Raw genomic sequence first — 22,370 nt, 5'->3', positions numbered from 1 at the left:
GGACTCGACTGGCTTTCGAGCAAGGGAGACCTTTACCTTTAAGAGGCAGCAACATCATGGATCGTGGTGCTCCGCAGATTGGGTGGACCATCCCAACTTCTCATCCTTTCACACTTGGGGAGCTAGTGGGGTGGGCTTTGGTGACTCAGCCTCCTGGCAGTACAAGCTAAGTGAAATGTTCTGCACTGTGAAGACGTGGCAGGGTTTTATTAAAGGGAATTAATTGCTAACAGAAATCACACCCCCCCACACACAAATAATTTCCCAGTCTTTTTTTTCCCCCTCTTTTCTTTTCGGGTGCCCATCTGCTTCCTTTTGCCAGTGCTGGAAACCTTTCCGGTTATTTCCACATAACAAATGGAAGGAAAGTTACTAGCTTCTCTTCTCCGAAGCCCTCCCTCCCTCCCTTAAGGCATTTGGCAGCAGGGACAGAACTGGGAGGGGGCGGGGAAGGAGGAGGGGGCCCTGAGCAACAGCCTGCTTCTGGCCAGATTAATCCCATCTGTGGAGGCTGCATTTCCTTGATTAAATTCTCAAGAGTTGGCACCGAGTGCGATTGTTTAGTGGTTTGCGGTAGTGGAGAGGAGGAAGGTTAAGATGTTGTTCTGCGCAATTCAAAGATGTGAATTCAGCAACGGAATGTCGTGGGCAGGCTCTGGAAATGACTCTGCTGGATGGAGTGTGCTTTGAAATGGGTCAGATCTGAGACTCGGAATGCTTCCAAAATCGAGGCTGTTCGTTTTCCCTTTCTGTGATTCTGTGGCCCATTCATGCATCGTCTGATACCTGAGGTTAGATAACTGGCAGGGCCTGGGAGCAAACCTACGCGTCTGCCCTCATCCATAGCATCTTTAATGTGAACTGGGTTTTCTGCACATGGATCATGCAAAGAAGACATGCTGAAAGGATCTAGTATCTGGGATCGTGGGGAAAGGAAGCTACCTGCCTTATTCCAGGGATTTTGAAGCAAAAGACAGGACGGGCTCTCGAGCCGGGTTAGACTCTCCCAAACCTATTGACTTCAATGGACTTGAAGGGTGTTACTCTGTTTAGGATGACACTAACAGACGCCATTAAGACCAACACAGTGTATAAGATCATACCTGGAATAAAACGTTGCTGGTCTTAAAGGTACCCCTGGACTCAAATTCTGTTTAGCTGCTTCAGACCAGCACAGCTGACCCACCTGAGTCTACTAACAGACACCGACGTAGGGAAGTGTGGAAGACACACCTTTGCTTTCTGCAAAACGTAGATGTCACTCAGTGGCAAGTGGATGCCATTCTGTACGCAGAGCAGATGAGAGGTAAAGAAGACAGGCAGTATGGGGTTAAGTCAAGTTCTGTTTCAGCTGCACGATGATGCTGGCTTCCTGACGTCATGCTGTGCTCTTGGTGAGTTCGGGGCCGATCACTGCTTTGCAACCGCAGAGGCCGGGAGATGTGAAGCCGTGATGGGGAATCCTGTTTTGGGAATGTTAAACCGGTTCCATCTCGAAGTTCTAGGGCTGAGGTGGGACGTCAGCAACCCCCAATTCCTAATTTGGACGAATTGACGGGGAGCCAGTTGGACGAAGCTCGTCAGCACTTAGGAGAGCTCCCTACTGACTTGCCCAGCTTGTCCCTCCCCCCCCCCCCCCCATCAATTGCTTCCCTGCACTGGGCTCTGGTTTCCGTCCCGATGGCGGCTGCACACTCAACCGCTGTGGCCCAGAGGCCGCTTTCTCCAGAGTGACAGGCCTCACACTGCTCGCAGCCAGCAGTTTACTGCACAGGTTAGCCGCTGTGCCCAACAGGAAGCCGACTGCTCGGGCTGCAAGGAGCGGGGCTGCTGCCTGGAAACAGCATCTCCCTCCCAGCTGGAGAAAGCCTCTGCGAAGACAGCCATTTGAAGCAGGCCAGGCGGTACTCAGAGTGGCCCTCCAGGAGAACCCCCCCCTTGGCCTCTCGCTAAATGGCTAACCCAGCTCACTATCTTGGGCACAGTCTTCTGTGGGGGTGGGGGGGAGGCCGGCAGTCAGGAGATGACCGCAAAGGCATGCTTGTGCGACTGGCAGGAATGGGGTCAGTTGGCACCTCTCCACTCTCAATGCTTTGGGCGGGAGGTGTTCCCTCCTGTGCTGCCAGTTGAACTGTTGCAAAGGATGGGCAGGCGGAGGCAGCAGGGCCTGTGATATGGAACTGAAGTGCAGGTGATGGATTATTCCCCTTCTGTTCCCTCTGCATAGGGAGAATCACCAGGACACTAAAGCAGAAGGGGCACGCTGACCTCCGGCTATTTTTGGCGGTGTGCACTGGGGCAGATACGGTTACGGTCACAGCCCTGCACCTGGCAGTCCTACAGCAGGAGCACCTGGCTGCGCTTCTGGATTTGTGTTTGCCGCTGGTCCTGCGCTCGAGGACTTCCAAGGGGAAACGGGCTCTTCCTCATTGGCTGTTAAGGCCATGTTCATTATATTCCTCACCATTTCCCCATGTTTAAAATCGCACAGCCGTCTTGTCCCATGTAAGGTAGACTGTTCGTCCTTTGCAAAGGAAACCAGTTGTTTTGGCAGTGTGAATGGCACCCAGCGTGCAATTAGCATTCGAGAAGCGTTTGGCTGACTGTGGCTTCTGAATGCCATGATGCCTGGGACAAGCTGATGAGTCAAACTGGGGCACATGGAACGCATCATTCGCATTCGGTTCCAGGAAGTCTGAGGGAAGAACAGACGATACATGGGAAGTGTCATGCCTGCCCCTGCTGATGTCATGCCTGCCTTTGCTGATGCCCCTGAACAGGCTCCTGAGGACCCTGAACAGGCTCCTGAGGACCCTGAACAGGCTCCTGAGGACAGTACTGCAGCAGAAAGGCAAAGACTGGATCCTGTAGCTGAAAGCTATCTAAGTGGTGAGGAGGATAGAGCCTCCCAGGGAACACCTGCAAGGGATCAGTCTCTGCTGCAGCCCAGTAATTCATCATCAGACTCGCCTCCACCTGTAACCAGGCTCAGGAATGTAAGAAGACAACAGCTGAGAGAGCGAAGGCAGAATGCACGCATGCGTGCCAGAAGATCTCTTAGCCCTGATTACTGACAGGATCCTGTCCTCACTCCTGGCTAGCTAATGAGTTGATTAGCTAGCACTGTATATATGCAAGTCTGTTGCCAGCAGTCATTTGTGCTGGCAACGTCGTTTGTTCAGGACCTGAATCCTTGCATCTCTGCTCCAGACCTTGTGGAATTCTTCTCGGCTTGATCCTCGGCTTTTGACCTTTGGCTTTGTTGACCCTGCGTTCATCTCTGACTCCTCTGGTATTGTTGTGATTTATGGACTTGAAACTTTGGTATGTCTGACCCTGCTTTTGGACTGTGATTTAAACCTGCTTGAACCTTGCTACCTGATTTGCCCAGCTTGACCTCGGACTGTTCCTGGACTTTTGCTTGCTTGTGTCACGCCCCCTGGTCCTGCCGTGACAGGAAGTGTGCAAACTGTCTCCTGACTTTTGAAGACCAAAGAGCGACTGTGGGAAGAGGCTGAGTAAAGGAAGTGACCACTTCGCCCTCCCCCCCCCTTGTCCGTTCATGCATTCAAAATTGCTCTTCCTGAGCTGTTTGCCCCCCAGTGGAGGAGATTCTGTACCTCCTCCACTGTGGTTGGGAGGCAACATTCTGACTGGGAAAATGATTATGAGTGGGAGGTGTACACAGTCCCCCCCCCCCATGAGTACTGCCTGTTGCAAGCAAGGTTTGGGGCAGAGTTAGGTCTTTCCACAGCCAGTTTGGTGTCGTGGTTAAGTGTGCAGACTCTAATCTGGGAGAACCGGGTTTGATTCCCCACTCCTCCACTTGCACCTGCTGATGTGACCTTGGGTCGGTCACAAGCTCTGGCACAGCTGTCCTTGAAAAAGAGCAGTTTGTGTCAGAGTTCTCTCAGCCCCACCCACCTCCCAGGGTGTCTGTTCTGGGGAGGGGAGGGGAAAGGAGTTTATAAGCCGCTCTGAGACACCTTTGCGTAGTGAAGGGCGGGGTATAAATCCAATCTCCTCTTCTTCTTCTTCTCTGTTCCTTTTAACTGGAGACTGAACCAGGAACCTTCGGCAGGCAAAGCTGACCCTCTGATCACTGGGCCATGGCTGTTCTCCTAAGACAGGGGAAACAGTGCTGAGGGAGGACCTGTAACCCTTTCCTCCCATGCTTTCCCCTTGATTTAACCCCTCCCGCAAGGAAAACACAGATACACCCTCTTCTCTTGGGAGGGGCTGTGGCACAAAGGCATGCAAAAGGTCCCAGGTTCAATCCTCGGCATCTCCCATTAAAAGTGATGCAGAAGACTTCTGCCTGAGGTCCTGGAGAGCTGCTGCCAGCCTGAGTAGACAAAACTGACCTTGACAGACCCAGGGTCTGGTTCAGTATAAGGCGGCTTCATGTGTTCATGTGTTCCCCGCTCTATTGAGTAAAATGTAGCTTCATGGAGGGGGGAAGACGATTTATATCAGGGAAATAGTCTGAACATATAACTATAAGAAGAGCCACGTTGAATCTGACCAGCGGTCCATCTAATTGAACATCCTGTCTCACACAGTGGCCAACCAGTTCCTCTGGAGAGCCAGAACAGGCATAGTGGCTGAGGCCTTCATAAGAACATCAGAAGAGCCCTGCTGGATCAGACCAGCGGTCCATCTAATCCAGCATCCTGTCTCACACAGTGGCCAACCAGTTCCTCTGGAGGGCCAACAACAGGGCCTAGAGGCCGAGGCCTTCATAAGAACATCAGAAGAGCCCTGCTGGATCAGACCAGGGGTCCATCTAGTCCAGCATCCTTTCTCACACAGTGGCCAACCAGTTCCTCTGGAGGGCCAACAACAGGGCCTAGAGGCCGAGGCCTTCATAAGAACTTAAGAAGAGCCCTGCTGGATCAGATCAGGGGTCCATCTAGTCCAGCATCCTTTCTCACACAGTGGCCAACCAGTTCCTCTGGAGGGCCAACAACAGGGCACAGGGGCTGAGGCCTTCATAATAACTTGAGAACAGCCCTGCTGGATCAGACCAGTGAGGGTCCATCTAGTCCAGCCTCCTGTCTCACACAGTGGCCAACCAGTTCCTCTGGAGAGCCAACAACAGGGCACAGAGGCTGAGGCCTTCATAATAACTTAAGAAGAGCCCTGCTGGATCAGACCAGTGAGGGTCCATCTAAGTCCAGCATCCTGCCTCACACAGTGGCCAACCAGTTCCACTGGAGGGCCAACAACAAGCATAGAGGCCAAGGCCTTCCCCTGATGTTGTCTCATGGCTTTGGGATTTAGAGGGTGCCTGCTCTGTACCCTTTAATCACCATGACTACTAGCCCCTGATAGACCTGTCTTCCGTGAATCTGAAAGCCTTCTACACCTATCACCATCACTACATTCTCTGGCAGCAAATCCCACGTTTTAATAACTTGTTGAATAAGGAAGTATTTCCTTTTGTCTGTTAGTGGTCCTTGACTTGGTTGACTCCTCAGTTTCAGAGATCTGCAGTGGGGAACCTAACTGTGGAGAAGGAGGGGTTTTTTTTGCCACCTTCTTGACACGGCTTGCTTCAAGCACTGATGCATTCAGAACAGGACTGTGCAAAAGGAGCCCAAGACCCCAAATCACCAACCATCAGGAGTTTCCCTGCAGATGTCCCTGCTTGAAACGTCGGTGTTCAGCTCAGCTGCATCTGCCTCCCAAACTTAACAGTTACAAATATGCAGTTAAATATGCGTATAGAAGCACAAAGTATAAATACTGATAGACCGGAAGGGTGAGAGAGTTCTTGCCCAATGGAAATCCCAGTTTGAAGCAATCAGTCAGTAAGTGCTTTCCCCCTGGAAAATGGCCCAGAAAGTGGTCATCCCTAAAGATGTAAAATTTCCAGAAATTTTGAAGCTCAGAGAAAAACCCGTTTTTTCCCCGGGTTTTTTCGGGGGGAAACGGAAATTTTTGGAAAAATGGGGAAAAAATGCTACATTAGCATTTCTTTTGTCTTTTCTAGATTGAAAGTCATTCTGTTACTTTAGGAACATAAAATATGACTATGGACATTTTTACTTGGCATGAAATTATCACAACTAGCATATTAAAAATAGAGTGTATCCAAACAATTATTACAAACAGAATACCCACCCACATGCAAAAACAATACTGAAACTTTTTTATTTTCTTCTGACAATCGCACCTCCTAAAGGAAGAAATGCATCTTGTTCTTGCATTGGAGAGTTCAGTTTGTAACCTAGGACTTGCTTGCCCTCAGTGCACAGAAATTAGATCAATCTGATACCATATATATATATATTTTAGAAATGATTTGGAAAATATTTGAACACCTTGTCTTAAAATATTTTATTCATTATGTTAAAATAAAATGTTCCATAATCAATTTTCTTTTCTTTTCTAAGGCTCAGGGGAAAAACGGAAATAAACTGGTTTTCCCCGAAGTTTTCTGGTTTTTTCCCGGGCCTTCACATCTCTAGTCATCCCTGGCCAATTCTATTCTCAAACTAGAAGGAAGCAAAAGGTGGGACTGCCCATGCATCATGGGAGTTCCAGTACTGGGCTAGATGAGGGATTGGGCAAATATATCGGTGGCACAGAACTGTGAAATTATGTCCATGCTGTCTCTTCTCCGCTATCCTTAGATAACCTATGGAACGACCAGAATCTGGAGGCAGATCTTGACCTTCCACCAGGATGGAGGAAAATCCGCGATTCCTCAGGGACCTACTACTGGCATGTGCCCACAGGCACCACCCAGTGGCAACACCCATCATGCGCCACTGGTTTAGGATCCAGTGGGGAGGCTACGTCATTAGAAACGGTAAAGCACGTTTTGCACGTTTTCAGTACTACCCATGTGATCAATAACAATAATGTAGATAACCAGTAATTGCTCTCTGTCTTCATAGTTAGGGCTGTTTCCATGTTATCCAGTGTTTTTTTAAAAAAAACTCTCATGGTGCTATAAGTGCCCATGGGCAGTACTCGTCGTGTCCGCTCCACTGAACAGCATTTTCTATGTTTGAATGATTCTGTGTGGTCTAGGTCATACAGATCAACAAAGACATCAGGGCTATTTTTGGGCAGGAACGCACAGGAACGGAGTTCCGGCTGGCTCCCAAGTTGGCCACGCCCAGCAGGAACTCATTAGCATAACAGGCCACACCAGGGGTCATTTCGTAGAAAAAGAGCTAGGGGAACTCATTAGCATAACTCATTAGCATATGCCACACACCCTGACATCACTGGAAGTGTGTCATAAGGCCACACCGCCTGACATCACCGGAAATGTGTCATAAGGCCACACCCCCCGCCTCCAACACTCCCGGCCGCCGGTGCTGGCCTTGCAGCTCCACTGCCGAGCCCCATGAGGGGCCCGGCGGTGGACCTGCAAGGCCGGCGGGAGTGCAAGGAAGCCCCGCGAAGGCCCTCCCTGGCCCCAGGCAGGCAGGGGTCGGGAGAGACAGGGAGGAAGCAACTTACCCTCCCTCTTCTCCTGCCTCCTCCCGGCTGAATGAGGGCCGGAAGCGGGGCGGCCGGAAGCAGGGGGCGGGGCTTCGTCATGTGCCCCGCCCCCGTACCTCACCCGGGGGAACTGTGTTCCCCTGCGTTCCCCCCCGAAATGACCTCTGGGCCACACCCAACAGCAGAAACTCATTAGGATTGGCTTCATTAGGGGTGTGTGGCCTAACATGCAAAGGAGTTCCTGATACAAAAAAAGCCCTGGGTTTTGACAACAAACAAGGTCAACAGAATAACAAGCAAAAGGTGGGTGTGGCTGGATAACCACACTTCTGGTAACATGGGGGGGTGGCCTAATGTGCTAATGAGCTGTGCTGTCAGGGGTGTGTCCCAATATGCTAATGAGTTCCTGCTGTTGGGTGTGGCCTATTATGCTAATGTGTTCCTGCTGGGCTTTTTCTACAAAAAGAGCCCTGAAAGACATTATTTTCAAAATTGACACCAAAAGACTGGTGATGTCACTCAGAGGGCATACAGGTGGGTGAGATAAATCACAGTAGCATCCAAAGCAGTGTTACACCCTTCTAAGCCCATTGACTTCAATGGTGCACCACTGTTTAGGATGGCACTGCCAAATCAAGGCCAGCCCAAGGTTGCTTGCTGCCCTAGGCCAACTATGGCATCCCTCCAGTTCAACAGACAGAAAAGTGAAGCGAGGAGACTAGATTGAATGTTTTACTTGCTGGCCATTCAAAACAAACAATGTAATTTAAAAAAAAATAGTGCTTCCAAGTAAATATGTTTAGGACAGCGACATTAGCATCGGATGAGGCCATTAAATGTCGTAAATGCTCAGACCTATTGATTTTCCATAATGATTTTATCTACTGCTGCAAGATCGGCTAATCCGTTGGGGTACCCTATTGTTGTTCATTAAGACTTGGCTCTGTCCATGTACTTGTAATTCTCCATAGAATTTGCCGTCTAGAAGAAAACGGTATAGATTCTGGCGGCGCAATAACCCGTTTCTGAATTGCTCGTCCACTCCACTATAAGCTGATACAATTCTTCACAAATATTACCCAATAATGTGAGGAGGAGGAGCCTGCATTAGTTCCATATGATCTTAGGGAGCAGCCGTATGCAGGGTTCCTGAGCCTGATTACCAGTAGCATTCCTGAGACTCAGAAAGAATCTTTCTCTTGCTGCCGCTGGAGATTCTTCTGCTGTCTGCTATCTGTGATTAATACCCATCTGCAGTGTGGGTTTGTGGGAGGAATCAGCCCAGCAATATGGCCCCCATCAGGCTTCCGGGGAATCAGGTGCATTTTTGCGGCTCCCTACAAAATGTTCTGCTCAGATGAGGCCCCCCCCCAATATGGTGCCATAGTATTTCCAAGTTCACGTCAAGGACAGAATTCTCATGAGCTTTCCCCCCCCTCAGGAACTCCAGGCTGCTAAAGTAAACCGTGTGCCAGTGGAGAGACCCATCCCAAGTCCGATGGCGTCACTTCCCAGAAGGTAGGATTGGCTGCATGGGGCCGCTTTGCCAAATGCACATACCACGTTTCATTTGAATGAATATTGGGGGGGGGGGATCCCTGATTTCTGTGGCCTTCCCACGGGGCTGAAGGGCATAGGCTGAGCATGTTATCTGTAGATCTGATAGGAAATAATGTATTTTGGATGAAGCCCAGTAGAGACTGAGTTCAGGTGGAGCTGAGAAGGTGATCAGTTTCATGGCTGCTACTCCGCCTTTGCTGTGGAGACGAAGAGACGTTCACCAGGGTTGGCTCAGAAGCGCTGCTGGTCACTGTTCTGCTCTGCTTGTCTCCTGGCTACAGGACGTCACTGCCATGGCCTGGGGAGGAGCGCCATCAAGTCAGCGCAGAGCCAGGATCCAAGGTACAGTCAGGGGGGGGGGCCGGGGGGGGGGGGGGGGGAATTTGGCTCAGAACTCTGACTTGACTGAGGAAGCCCCTTTCTTTGGCACAAGGCGGATGAGCCCAGCGTAGGTGAGGCATTTCCTGGGAGGAAGATAGAACAGAGGTCTCTAACCTCTTGGAACATACGGGGTATCTTTGGGATTCTGACACACTGTGGTGGGTGTAGCTACAAAATGGCGGCCACGGAGTAGGGTTCCCGGGTCCCAGCAGGGGTTCCCCTGCTTTTAGGGGCCTAGATCTGCTGCTAGCTAATTGGCCGGTGGAGGAAACCCCACCCCCAAACAGGGACATTGCCATGTGATGTCCCCAAAACAATGACGTCACCTGGAAGTGACGTCATTGTGTTGCTGACGTCGGGGGCGTGTGTGACACTCTAGTTTTTGGGCAAACTCTATGGTTTTGAAGGCAAAATCCATAGAGTTTTGCCCAAAACCTAGAGCATCGCTCCCAATGTCGGCAACGAGACAAACATCCTGGACAGGACCTGGGAGCCCCCTGTCACCGGCCAGGTAAGACCTGGCCAACCTAAATAGGAGGCAGAGCCAGCCACAAAAATGGCTGCCACAACTTACCCTCAGTCACACAGCAAAGAGCCTTGTGCTGTGGGGGCAGTTGCTGCCAAAGGAGAGATTTTAAAAATCCACCCAGCCAATCAGAAGCCTTGTTGGCTCTTCCCACTTTCTAAGAACATTTCGTGGGCACCAGAAAAGGTATTGGCGGGCTGCAGGGTGCCCACAGGCACTATGCTGGGCGATCCCAGAGCTGGGATAAGCTGTGGAACCCCCCTTTTTTAATATAACTTTTATTGATATAACAAGGGAATTAAAATTTAAGTAACAAATGTATAACACATTTACACACACAATACCTTATAAACCTTATAGCATGCATGTCAAAGCTTTGTGTTATACATCAGCTGTATTGCTGTTTTTGGGGTGTGATGTACCACCTAGATAAAATCTTGTAGGATTGTAGCCTAATGTGAGCGGATGACGAGGAGGAGAGAGAGGTGTGCCATATAGCTGACCATTGATCTTCAGTGAGAATTCAAATTAGAGAATCCAGAATGTGATATGAAACTATACGATAGGGCAAGTGCTATGGTTGTAATTGGATGCTTTGAACCTATTGCCTTTGAAAAGGAGAAAAGAGAGGTAATTGTTATACGGTGAGAAGTTAGAAGAGGTTAGAAGTAGTTGACGGTATGTTTGATTTGGAGGAACAATGTCTTGATCAAGAGCATGTGTGACGAATGGAAACCATGTCTCAGTGAAGTCTGTTTGCTTTGGGTGTATGTCTGATTGGAGCATTCTGTTTGTGCTCTTTCCCATTATTAAGTGATCCCAGATCTTTGAGTACCATTCTGATAGGGAGGGTAACGATTGTAGCTTCCAGTGCCTTGCTAATATCGTCTGAGCCGCAGTCAACAAGCTGTGTATCAGCTCCCAACGGATCTTTGGTATTGACGGATCATCTTCATGATGCAAAAGAATTGTTTCAGGGGATAATGTTATGGAATGGCCAGTTATTTGTGCGATGTGCTGAAGGATTTTGGTCCAAAACTCATTTATTCGAGGGCACTTCCACCAGCAGTGGGCAAAGGTTCTGACTTCTCCACAGCCCTTCCAGCAAAGCGCCAAGTTAGAAGGTATGATGTGAGCTAGTTTTTGGGGTGTGATTTACCACCTAGATAAAATCTTGTAGGATTGTAGCCTAATGTGAGCTGATGACGAGGAGGAGAAAGAGGTGTGCCATATAGCAGACCATTGATCTTCAGTGAGAATCTTGTTACAATCACATGACCAGGCTTTTTGGTATGTGCATATTTTTTAACATGATTCATTAAAGTTAATAACTGAACTTCTTATGAAAGCTGGAGGCAACAGAGGCTACCCCATTTACCAGCCTGAGCATTTTGGGATCTGTTCTTGCACAATATATCTCTCTTGCCAGACCAGCATAAAAATAATGGAGGTGCTCTGCCTTGGGGGAAACAAATTAGTCTAACCAGAGTTAATCCAACTCAGCTGAATTCAACATCCTTGCAACAATTCAGTATTGGAGTCCAATTTATAACAAAACTAGCAAGATTACAGTGTAGGTCAGAGTGGAGAAAAAAAGGATTCCATTGAAGAAAAACACCAGAATGCAACTTTTAATAAAAAGTAAAATTATTTCCTCCCTTCCAGTCAAATTACTCTTACTGAAGGATTTTCCCGGAGTGTAGGAGAGAGGGACCAACCGTTCCCATCAATACTGTTTTACGAGCTTGTCTTTGGCAAACTCTCTCCTGAATATATCCCATTATTATTTTTTTTGCAACACCTGATATGAACTTACAAATGCTACATCTCTAAAATTAACAGAAGTCAGTACAGTGAAGCAGTGGCAGAAAATTATTAACCCCCCCCCCCAAAAAAAAACCCTCGCAGCAGAAAGCAATCTGGCCTGAGTCAGTAAAAGAGTGGCAGCAGTTAAAAGTTCATTACAAAATTCCATTTTGAAAAGCAGAAAAGGTCCTATGATATTAACAACAATAAACATCACAAGCAACAACAAGAGGATCAAGTTGGATTATAAACTCATCATTTAACAGTAGAAACCATTCTGACCAATGTTCCCTCTAAGCTGTGGAGTCTTGTGAGCAAAAATTCTCCTTTGTGAGCTACTGGCATTAAAATTGTGAGCAAGTTGATTTGGCTACTGCATAAATTAGTCTGCTCTGGAGCCCCATCCTTCGTGAGCTAAGACAAAAATGTGTGAGCCGGAGGCTAAAAACCTGTGAGCTAGCTCACACTAACTCAGCTTAGAGGGAACACTGATTCTGACAGTCTCGAACCTTCATCAACCAATAAATAAGGGTAAGGAATGCTGGTAACTGCACTGCCCTTGTCAATTAGGAAAACATGAGGACTAGATTAGAGCTAGGTCTCAGATATAGAAGAATTCTGTGTGCGTTTAGCTGCAGAGCATTAAAGAAAAGAGACCATGCACACCAGCTTAATTAAACCAGCATTCAAACATGCCTGCACAAAAAGAGAAGGTTTTAGCCTGGCATTGAAAGGACAAAAGATTGGGTGATAAAAGGGAGGAAGTACCCCGTCTCTAGTTCCAGCTCCTGCCAACCTAGCAGTTCGAAAGCAAGAAATTGCAAGTAGATAAATAGGTACCACTTCGGTGGGAAAGTAACAGCGTTCCGCGCGCCTTGGTGTTTAGTCATGCCGGCCACATGACCACAGAAACGTCTTCGGACAGCGCTGGCTCTTCGGCTTGGAAACGGAGATGAGCACCGCAACCCTAGAGTCAGACTTGACTGGCTTTTGAGCAAGGGAGACCTTTACCTTTACCACAAGCAGGAGCTGCGGTGGCTCAAGTGGTTAAGACGCTGAGCTGCAGGCTGTGGAAGGTCGGTAGTTCAGCAGTTCGAGACCCAAGGGTGCCACATGACGGAGTGAGCTCCCGTCTCTGGCCCGAGCTCCTGCCAACCTAGCAGTTCGAAAGCAAGAAATGGCAAGTAGATAAATAGGGACCACTTCGGTGGGAAGGGAACAGCGTTCCGTGCGCCTTGGGGTTTAGTCATGCCGGCCACATGACCACAGAAACGTCTTCGGACAGCGCTGGCTCTTCGGCTTGGAAACGGAGATGAGCACCGCAACCCTAGAGTCGGACTCGACTGGCTTTCGAGCAAGGGAACCTTTACCTTTACCACAAGCCATGTGGCATAGCAGAAAGGGCAGTTATCCCGGGCACTGGCCCACCCCACATGGAACAGGACAGCGGATGCAGATCTTCTCAGCACACTACCGCTGGTGGCCAGACAGGACTGGGCTGCGCTGGTTCTCTACACCAGTCCAAACTTTGGCTGTAGTCACACAGTCATTTGGATTGGGTTTCGCCGCTGTTCCCTCTCACATTTAAAATTGCTGATCAGACGCCCACATCCGTCTCCCACACCGAAGTGGGCTCATTCGCGCGACCCCTCCCGGTTCCCTAGCGATTTGTCCGACACCGTGAAAATCGACTACTTTCCGGGTACTTGCACTTTGAATTAGCGATCGGCCTATCTGGACAAGCCATCTCTTGCAATGATTGCGATTAGGTCGTCTGAACGTCCTTCTTCCATTAGGTTTTTTTTTTGCGACTTTCACCATTGTGCGCATGCTTGCGCATATGTGCACATGCGCAGAATTTTTGTCTGGACAGTGCCTGGAGCGTTGTCGCGCAAAGCAAGCGGTTGGGCAAGGGATGTGTGATCATCTGAACCCGCTTAAAAATATCCCCGATCAAATCTACAGCGGGAACAAATTATGGTAGGCTTGCTGTGTGACCACAGCCTTCTACTAAGTGTGAGAAATACATAGGGGAGAATGGCTGATGAAGGGCTAAAGGGGGTGGTGTGCGTGTGCGTGTGGGCACTGGGACGTGTGTTACAGTGATTGCTGCGTCTCTCTCCTGCTAGTGCTTCGTTGTGCGCTCCTTAGGCTGGGTGGAGATTCCAGAGGAGGACCTGGCCCCTGGCAAAAGCAGCATTGCGGTGAACAACTGCATCCAGCAACTCTCTCAGAGCAAGTGTGAGAGCTGGAACCCTGCGGACAGATGGGGTGAGGTGAGTGCCAAAGGCATGGGACTCCAGGGGCCATAACTTGAGGCCTGTCTGATTCCTGCTCTGTGGCCACGTTGCAAACGGGAGCCATTCCTCTCCTGGATCTGCAGGCTCTCTCGTTTGCCGTGACACTCTCCCAGGGTGGAGGCATGCACCTCTTGCTTGGTGCCTCCGCTCCTGCCCTTCCGGCACATTGACAGGCAAGGTGCTTTTGGGGGACTCCCTTCCTTCCACTGCATCACAGGCAGATGCCATTAAACAGTTGTGAATGGCCTGGGGCGAACGTACCCAATCCCAGACCTTTCCCATGAGTGGGGGAAGGGTGTGGAGGAAGCTTTCCGTAAGGACGTTCCCATAGCCTCCTTCACAGTCCTCTAGTCTCCCCTTCCAGGGCCAGAACATGGTGATGATCCTGAAGAAGGACACCATGAGCTTGGTAGACCCATTGGACCACAGCCTCCTCCACAGCCAGCCCATCATCAACATCCGCGTCTGGGGGGTAGGCTGCAACAACGGCAGGTGAGTCGTGGCTTCTCCCCTTGGGACAGGGACCGCGCTGCCCGAGCTTAATTCGAAGGGCAGGGTCAAGTGGAGTGCTGAGCCACAGGTCCAGTGAGAGGCAGTGGAGGGGAGGCAGCGTCCATTCTGCCGTCCTTCTCTCTCCTTTGTGGGCTTTGCGCATGACAAAAAGACTGGCGCTCGGCCTCTCAGACGCAGCCGGGTGGGAGCCCTGGCCCACAACACAGCTGTCAGAACCTAAAAAGGTTAGTCAAGGATAGAAGAGGGCCAACTCTAAAAATCTAATTATGAAACATACAAAAATATACATGTATTTATGAAACACAAATTAAAACAACAAATAAGGGCCCATTCATACCTCATATAGAAATATAAAAATACAAAGGCTGATGAAGTAGACCTAACACGTTTCGGCCTTCACAGGCCTTCCTCGGAGGTCTAATGCAAATAGAACATATCGGCTGATATGTAAAAATATATACAATCAAACATATACAACATATGAAATAAAGACCAGAAAACAATTGTTCCAAAGTTAAACCACTGGGCAAAAATACAAACGAAACCTCCAGTGCAATCACATGTCCAGTAGTACTTCTCTCTGGTCAACTATATATTCTCCTGAGATTGTATAGCCAAATGTTCCCAATGAAATGAAAAAGCCCAGCAGGAACTCATTAGCATAACAGGCCACACCCAAGAGCAGAAACTCATTAGCATATTAGGCCACACCCTCTGACAGCACAGCTCATTAGCGTATTAGCCGCACCCCCGTGTTACCAGAAGTGTGGTCATCCAGCCACACACACCTTTTGCTTGTTATTCTGTTTACCTTGTCTGTTGTCAAAACCCAGGGCCTTTTTTGTAGCAGGAACTCCTTTGCATGTTAGGCCACACACCCCTAATGTAGCCAATCCTAATGAGTTTCTGCTCTTGGGTGTGGCCTGTTATGCTAATGAGTTCCTGCTGGGCTTTTTCTACAAAAAGAGCCCTGCCTTAAAGGATGATCAGATGCTGCCGGGTGGGAGTCCTGGCCCACAACACAGCTGTCCCTCCCGCGGCTCCGCATTAACCAGTCTTCTTTCTTTCCTCACATGCTGCGCTTGCCTAAGGGACAGGTGAGGCCCACTCTTCCTCTGGCACAAACGACCGGTGCTCAGAGCCTTGTCCTCACTCACCGGACTTCCTTCTGCTTGCAGGGATTTTGCTTTCGTGGCCAGTGACAAGGATACGTGTATGCTGAAGTGCCACGTCTTCCACTGCAACGTGCCTGCCAAGGCCATTGCCAAGGCGCTGCATGAAATGTGCTCCAAGGTAGGCCTCCTCACTCCACGCACCCATCTGAGGGAGGGAGGACCCTCCACTCTGGCCCCGGGACTTACACCACATGATGAATCAGGAGGAGTGAGCGGTGACTCACAAAAGCTCGTCCCCTGCCACAGATGTTGCTAGTTTTTAAGGTGCTCCTGGACTCTTGCTGTTTTCTACTGCCACAGCATTGTACTGTGGCATCGTTTTTGTGTGTGTGTGTGTGTGTGTGGGACAACTGATACGGTCACTCCACCTGAAAGATTCCCTGAGATCCCAGCAGAGTTCCCTCTAAGCTGAGTGAGTGTGAGCTAGCTCACAGTTTTTTTCGCCTCCAGCTCAGATTTTTGTCTTAGGTCAGGAAGGGAGGGCTCCAGAGCAAACTAATTTATGCAGGAGCCCAATCGCTCGCTCACAGCTTTAATGCCAGGAGCTCACCAAGTAGAATTTACGCTCACAAGACTCCACAGCTTAGAGGGAGCATTGGATCCCAGTCGTCCTCATAGCTCTCAATAAGGTGGACTGCTAGCCTTTGGGGGGGGGGGTTGGGGGGGGGGGGGGATGGACCAAAGCTGCAAAGAAGGCCGCAGTCTTATGCACACTTCTGTGGGAGTGCGTCCCATCAAACTAAGGGGGATTCTTCTGCGTAAAGAGGCATAGGTTCAGGCAGCACACAGCTGCATCCGGCACACTTATTAAAGTTTGGTGTAGTGGTTAAGCGTGCGGACTCTAATCTGGGAGATCCAGGTTTGATTCCCCACTCCTCCACTTGCAGCTGCTGGATGACCTTGGGTCAGTCACAGTTCTCTCAGAGCTGTTCTTGAAAGAGCAGTTCTCAAAAGAGCTCTCTCAGCCCCACCTACCTCACAGGGTGTCTGTTGGGGGGAGGGGAAGGGAAAGGAGTTTGTAAGATGCTCTGAGTCTCCGAGTGAAAGGCGGGATATAAATCCAATCTCCTCCTCCTCCTCTTCTTCTTCTAAGGCAAGGGGGCTTCCTGTTGGCAGTCTAGTTGCTGACCATATTCTTGGGACATCAAATTACTCCCTGCCATGAACATGACTCTTCTGGTTCAGGAAGACTATTGGGGGGGGCATTGTCCCATCAGTTCCCAGCAGCCTGCAGGAGATCCCAATCTCTAATGGCTTTTCTTTGTGTTGCAGATTATGGCTGAGCGGGCAGTAGCAAGTAACAGCCTCACTCGATCTGTCACTCTGGAACCCATAACACCAGATGACTTACCTCTGCAAGGTACCAGGCTCTTAAATTGCACAAATCCCTCTCCATTTTCCCCACTGCAGCAGAACTTCAGGGGTGGTGGTGTTATTCCTGAGCCTTAGTCCAAAGAACTGCCCTGTTTGTCATAACCTGAAAGAAACTGTATAATGTGAAAAATCAGATCGCTTAACACAGCATTTATTAACATGTCACCTTGGGAACGTTAGTGTGAAGTACTTTCTCTTGCTCCTGGCAGTTGACATCCTGGATGCCGTGAGAGAGTCTGTCCAGAAATACAAAGCTTTGTATATCGGCAGCTTACCAGTGTCCAAAGCTATGGGTAGGTAATTCTCACTGAATTCTGTTCGTGTGTGACAGGTTACTCCGTGATGCCACAAATGAGGTTGTTAGAAGCATTAGCTCATTTCAGTATAGAGAGGAGTTGGTGGTGAGTAGGCATAGAAAGGGGTATCTGAAGGTGTCCACCGTGGGAATCCTGCAAGGTTCCTTTTCTTGTCAGTGCCTCACTCAGCCTTGCTAGGGACAGTGCTCAGCATGTCCTGTTTAGCTCTCCTGTCCAGCTAAAACCATGTTGGAGATGGAGAAAGGTATTAGGAAACCCCTTCTCCATTCACAGAGAGTGCCTACCACCCTCTACACCTCTCTCTTACAAGTAGGTCAGGCCATTGTCACTGCAAATTGTTACAAATGGACTCTTTTTAGTCAACTTGCTTTAAGCTGATCTTTGCCCCACCTTCACTGAATCAGATCTTTTTCCCTCTCAACTCCCCAGTTGCCAACTCCCAACTGCTCTTTTGACTGGTGTTTTCCAGTTGTCTCTCCCCGACATTTTGTCACATCTCACTGGTTACTCTTAGGGAGAGGCAGAACCTACACCCTGTCCTGTCACAAAAACGTAATTCACCCATATTATTCTGGCCTTTGTCTCCATTAAGGAAGGGGGTCTCCCATCTACATCCTGACAAGACCTGGACTCACTTAGGTTTAGCAAGGTTTTCTGTATCACGTGCTATCCAACTGTATGAGAACCATCTTACCGTGGACCATAAGGATGCCCACCGTTACATTCTAGTCAGTCACTTTACACTGGAAGTTCTTCTGCGCCTGTTTTGCTGAGCAGCACTGCAACATAAACCTGTACTTTGGGGGCTATCAACAATGCTCAGCAGCCACACAACGATGCTGGGGATCATTTTTCACCTGGGAGAGGAAGGAATCCATCCCTTCCCCCGCCTCAGTGGTCAGGACACTGCTGAGACAGCACAACCCCGGAGATCTTCAGGGCCATGATTTCCACACAGAAATGGATGTAGAGTCGACAGGATCTTTGTGCTGGCTCGTCAGCATCTGAAAGTGCTTACTCCAACAGGATCCCACCCTGGACTCCAGAGCTTGGGGGCTGGTGAAAAGCTCTGGCTGAAGAGCTCTGGCTTACATGCTTCTTTTTTGAATGCTCTCCTAAGGGATGGATGTGCTGAACAATGCCATTGAAGACTTGATGGGCAGCCGTGGCCGTGAACAGTGGATTCCATCTGTCGTCAGTGTTTCAGATTCGGTGATGCAGGCAGAGCAGACTGAGGTAAGGTTCCTGGTAGCGATGGCCATGTCAGCTGTTTCCCCTCTGTCCAAAAGATGGAGCACACCCGTCTGGTCCAGCATGCCATGGCTTAGCTCTTCTGTCTGACCATCATTTTAGATCTATTTTTGTTGTTCAGTCGCACAGTCGAGTCTGACTCTTCGCGACCCCATGGACCAGATCCCGCCAGGCCCTCCTGTCTCCCGCCATCCTCTGAAGTTTGCTCAATTTCATGTTTGTTGCATCTATGACACTGTCTAACCATCTCATCCTTTGCCGTCCCCGTCTTCTTTGACCTTCAATCTTTCCCAGCATCAAGGTCTTCTCCAGTGAGTGCTCCCTTATCATTGGGTGGCCAAAGTATTTGAGCTTCAGTTTCATTATCTGGCCTTCCAGGGAACAGTCAGGGTTGATTTCTGTTAGGATTGACTGATTTGTTCTTCTTGCAGTCCAAGGGACTCTCAAGAGTCTTCTCCAGCACCATAGTTCAAAAGAATCTATTCTTCGGTGCTCGGCCTTCCTTATAGTCCAACTCTCGCAGCCATACATGACCACTGGGAATACCATTGCTTTGACCATGCGGACTTTTGTTGGCAGGGTGATGTCTCTACTTTTTATCATGCTGTTTAGATCTATAGGTGGACTGTAAACCCAATGACTGTAGCCGGGCTCCCTCGCTCAAACCCATTTCTGAACTATGTGTATGCTCAAAGTTCAGATACAGCTCCTCAACTCATCAGGCACTAAAGGCTAGTGAATATGACCACACACCCTTTGTCATGCTCTGAAAGTACTGGGTCTAAACATGCTGCCAAGATGCACAATGATTAGGGCTGCCTCCTTTTTATCTGGTAAATTACAGACAGCCATGTTGTAAGTGGAGCAGAAACATGATAGGCAGGTAGATGGTTCTGGTAGGATACATGCAAGGCCTCGATTTCAGTGGGAGAATGTGAAGCACGTACATGATTTGGGCTGGATTGTGCACCCAGTCTTGTGCTTCATTGGGCAGTACTTCTGGATATCCAGAAGTTAATCACTTGCATCAGTAGGTAAAACTGCTTTGCTTTGGCTGGATCATGTCCACTGGACTTAATTTCTTAAATACAGATTTGGAAAACCAGCCACCTCGCCAGTGCTAACAGTTTATTTATTTATTTATTTATTTATTTATTTATTATTTGTATTTATACCCCGCCCTCCCCGGAGGCTCAGGGCGGCTAACAACATATAATTAATAAAACAGTAAAACAGTAGAAAAAATACAAAATATTAAAATTACATCATAGTGTATAACCTATCTAAAACAGATCTAGCTAAAACCAAGATGGCGGTCCTCTAAGCGTCCCAGTCTTGCCCATATCCAGATGTCCTCCCGGGCGTCGATGGTATACTGATGCATTGGTGGTCTAGTGGTGGCGGCGGCTCCTATTCAAAAGCCTGGCGGAAGAGCTCCGTCTTGCAGGCCCTGCGGAACTGTGCTAGGTCCCGCAGAGCCCTGATCTCCTCTGGGAGCTCATTCCACCAGATAGGAGCCGCCACCGAAAACGCCCTGTTCTTGGTCATAGTCAACTTGATGGACCGGGGGCCCGGTACCTCCAATAGGCTCCGGCTCCCCGACCGTAGTGCCCTTGGGGGAACATGTGGGGTAAGGCGGTCCCTTAGGTAGGCTGGTCCCTGGCCATATAGGGCTTTAAAGGTGATAACCAGCACTTTGAAGTGAACCCGGTACGCTATTGGCAACCAGTGCAGCGCTTTCAGCACAGGCTGGATGTGATCTCGTCTAGGAAGATCCATCAACAGCCTGGCTGCAGCATTCTGCACTAGTTGCAGCTTCCGAATTTGCGACAAAGGCAGCCCCATGTAGAGAGCGTTACAGTAGTCTAGCCTTGAGGTGACCGTCGCGTGGATCACCGTAGCCAAGTCAGTCCGGTCGAGGAAGGGAACCAACTGCCTTGCCAGCCGAAGATGGTAAAATGCCGACTTGGCAGTGGCTGCTACCTGGGACTCCATCGTTAGTGAGGAGTCCAGGAGCACCCCCAAACTCCTAACCTCCGACGCTGGCACCAAAGGTGTCCCATCGAAGGCCGGGAGAGGGAGCCCCAGCCCCGAACCGATCCGACTCAGCCCCAGGACCTCCGTCTTTGCCGGGTTTAATTTCAGCCGACTCAGCCTGAGCCACCCAGCCACAGCATGTAACGCCCTATGCAAGTCATCTGGGGTGGAGTCTGACTGGCCGCCCAACATCAGATACAGCTGGGTGTCATCAGCATATTGGTGACAGCCCAGCTCACAACTCCGGGCAATCTGGGCAAGGGGGCGCATATAGATGTTAAACAGCATCGGGGATAGCACTGCCCCCTGAGGAACACCACATTCCAGGGCCCACCTCTGGGACCGCTGATCCCCTATCGCCACCCTTTGTCCCCGACCTTGGAGAAAAGAGACCAGCCATTGAAGGGCAAGCCCCTGAATCCCCGCGTCGGCGAGGCGGTGGGCCAGCAACTGATGGTCGACCGTATCAAAAGCGGCCGACAGATCTAACAGCACCAGTGCCGCCACTCCACCTCGATCCAGATGCCTCCGGAGATCGTCAGTCAGTGCGACCAGTACCGTCTCCACCCCATGACCCGGGCGAAACCCGGACTGGTGGGGATCGACCTTTTATTAGCTCCTCAACATGATTTTCAGATTGGGGTGGCAGACACAACAACACTGCCTTTTTAAATTCCCGAGTGCTTTTGAAGTGGAGAATGGCATGGAATTTTATTTGGCACATAATCCTCCAGTCACAGAAAATGCAGCTAAATTCTGTCTATAATTTTTTCCCCTTTTTGGGATCAAATATGAATCATTCATAAAAATCATGCAAGGTGTCTGCACCACCTAATCTTTAAAGGTAACTACTCTGAAGCAAGACCAGAGATTTATACAATAGTTGTGCTGCCAGTTATTAATTGTAGTAGTGGCAAGGGCAGTGAACTGAGGCCAGGGAGATCTGTCCTGTCTCCATTTGGAAATTATGCCTGCACCGACTGGAGACTGACTACTTTACTGGTCTCTCTCAGTGAGCTTTTGCACGTCACTTTCTCAGTATGTAACTGGAGAAGTGGGACATAATTTTGAAAATAACCAGGGCTCTTTTTGTAGAAAAAGCCCAGCAGGAACTCATTAGCATAATAGGCCACAGCCAACAGCAGAAACTCATTAGGATATTGGCCACATCCCTGACAGCACAGCTCATTAGCACATTAGGCCGCACCCCCATGTTACCAGAAGTGTGGTTATCCAGCCACACCCACCTTTTGCTTGTTATTCTGTTTACCTTGTTTGTGGTCAAAACCCAGGGCCTTTTTTTGGAGCAGGAGCTCCTTTGCATGTTAGGCCACACACCCCTAATGTAGCCAATCCTAATTTGTTCCTGCTCTTGGGTGTGGCCTATTATGCTAATGAGTTCCTGCTGGGCATGGCCAACTTGGGAGCCAGCCGGAACTCCGTTCCTGTGCGTTCCTGCCCAAAAATAGCCCTGAATAATACCCATCTGCACGTGTAAAGAGCCATCAAGTCACCTCCGACTCATGGTGACTTTATGAATCAATGTCCTTTGAAATGTCCTGGAGCACCCCTGAAAGTGGGGGAGAATACCATCAGAACGTTAAAAGACATTCCATTTGAAATAAGACAAAGGAGAAAGAAATATAAAGAATTAATTCTTTTTCTACAG

At 49.4% G+C, this 22,370-nt stretch overlaps 1 protein-coding gene across 1 annotated transcript in view; it reads left to right on the top strand.

Moving 5' to 3' along the window:
* The first annotated feature begins 1,324 nt into the window (after positions 1-1,324).
* APBB3 (amyloid beta (A4) precursor protein-binding, family B, member 3) overlaps positions 1,325-22,370 on the top strand; it is a 29,834-nt gene continuing 8,788 nt past the window's right edge. The window contains exons 1-12 of the mRNA XM_015422314.1: positions 1,325-1,394; positions 6,639-6,817; positions 8,903-8,979; positions 9,183-9,185; positions 9,303-9,363; positions 13,864-14,010; positions 14,399-14,526; positions 15,639-15,644; positions 15,726-15,840; positions 16,995-17,082; positions 17,306-17,389; positions 18,534-18,649. Coding sequence (XP_015277800.1) covers positions 1,325-1,394; positions 6,639-6,817; positions 8,903-8,979; positions 9,183-9,185; positions 9,303-9,363; positions 13,864-14,010; positions 14,399-14,526; positions 15,639-15,644; positions 15,726-15,840; positions 16,995-17,082; positions 17,306-17,389; positions 18,534-18,649 — 1,074 coding nt within the window. The remainder of the gene's footprint in view (positions 1,395-6,638; positions 6,818-8,902; positions 8,980-9,182; positions 9,186-9,302; positions 9,364-13,863; positions 14,011-14,398; positions 14,527-15,638; positions 15,645-15,725; positions 15,841-16,994; positions 17,083-17,305; positions 17,390-18,533; positions 18,650-22,370) is intronic.

Source organism: Gekko japonicus, unplaced genomic scaffold (genome assembly GCF_001447785.1).
Source record: "Gekko japonicus isolate JY-2015 unplaced genomic scaffold, Gekko_japonicus_V1.1 scaffold738, whole genome shotgun sequence".
Lineage (NCBI taxonomy): Eukaryota > Metazoa > Chordata > Lepidosauria > Squamata > Gekkonidae > Gekko > Gekko japonicus.
This window is presented reverse-complemented; position numbering and strand designations above follow the sequence as displayed.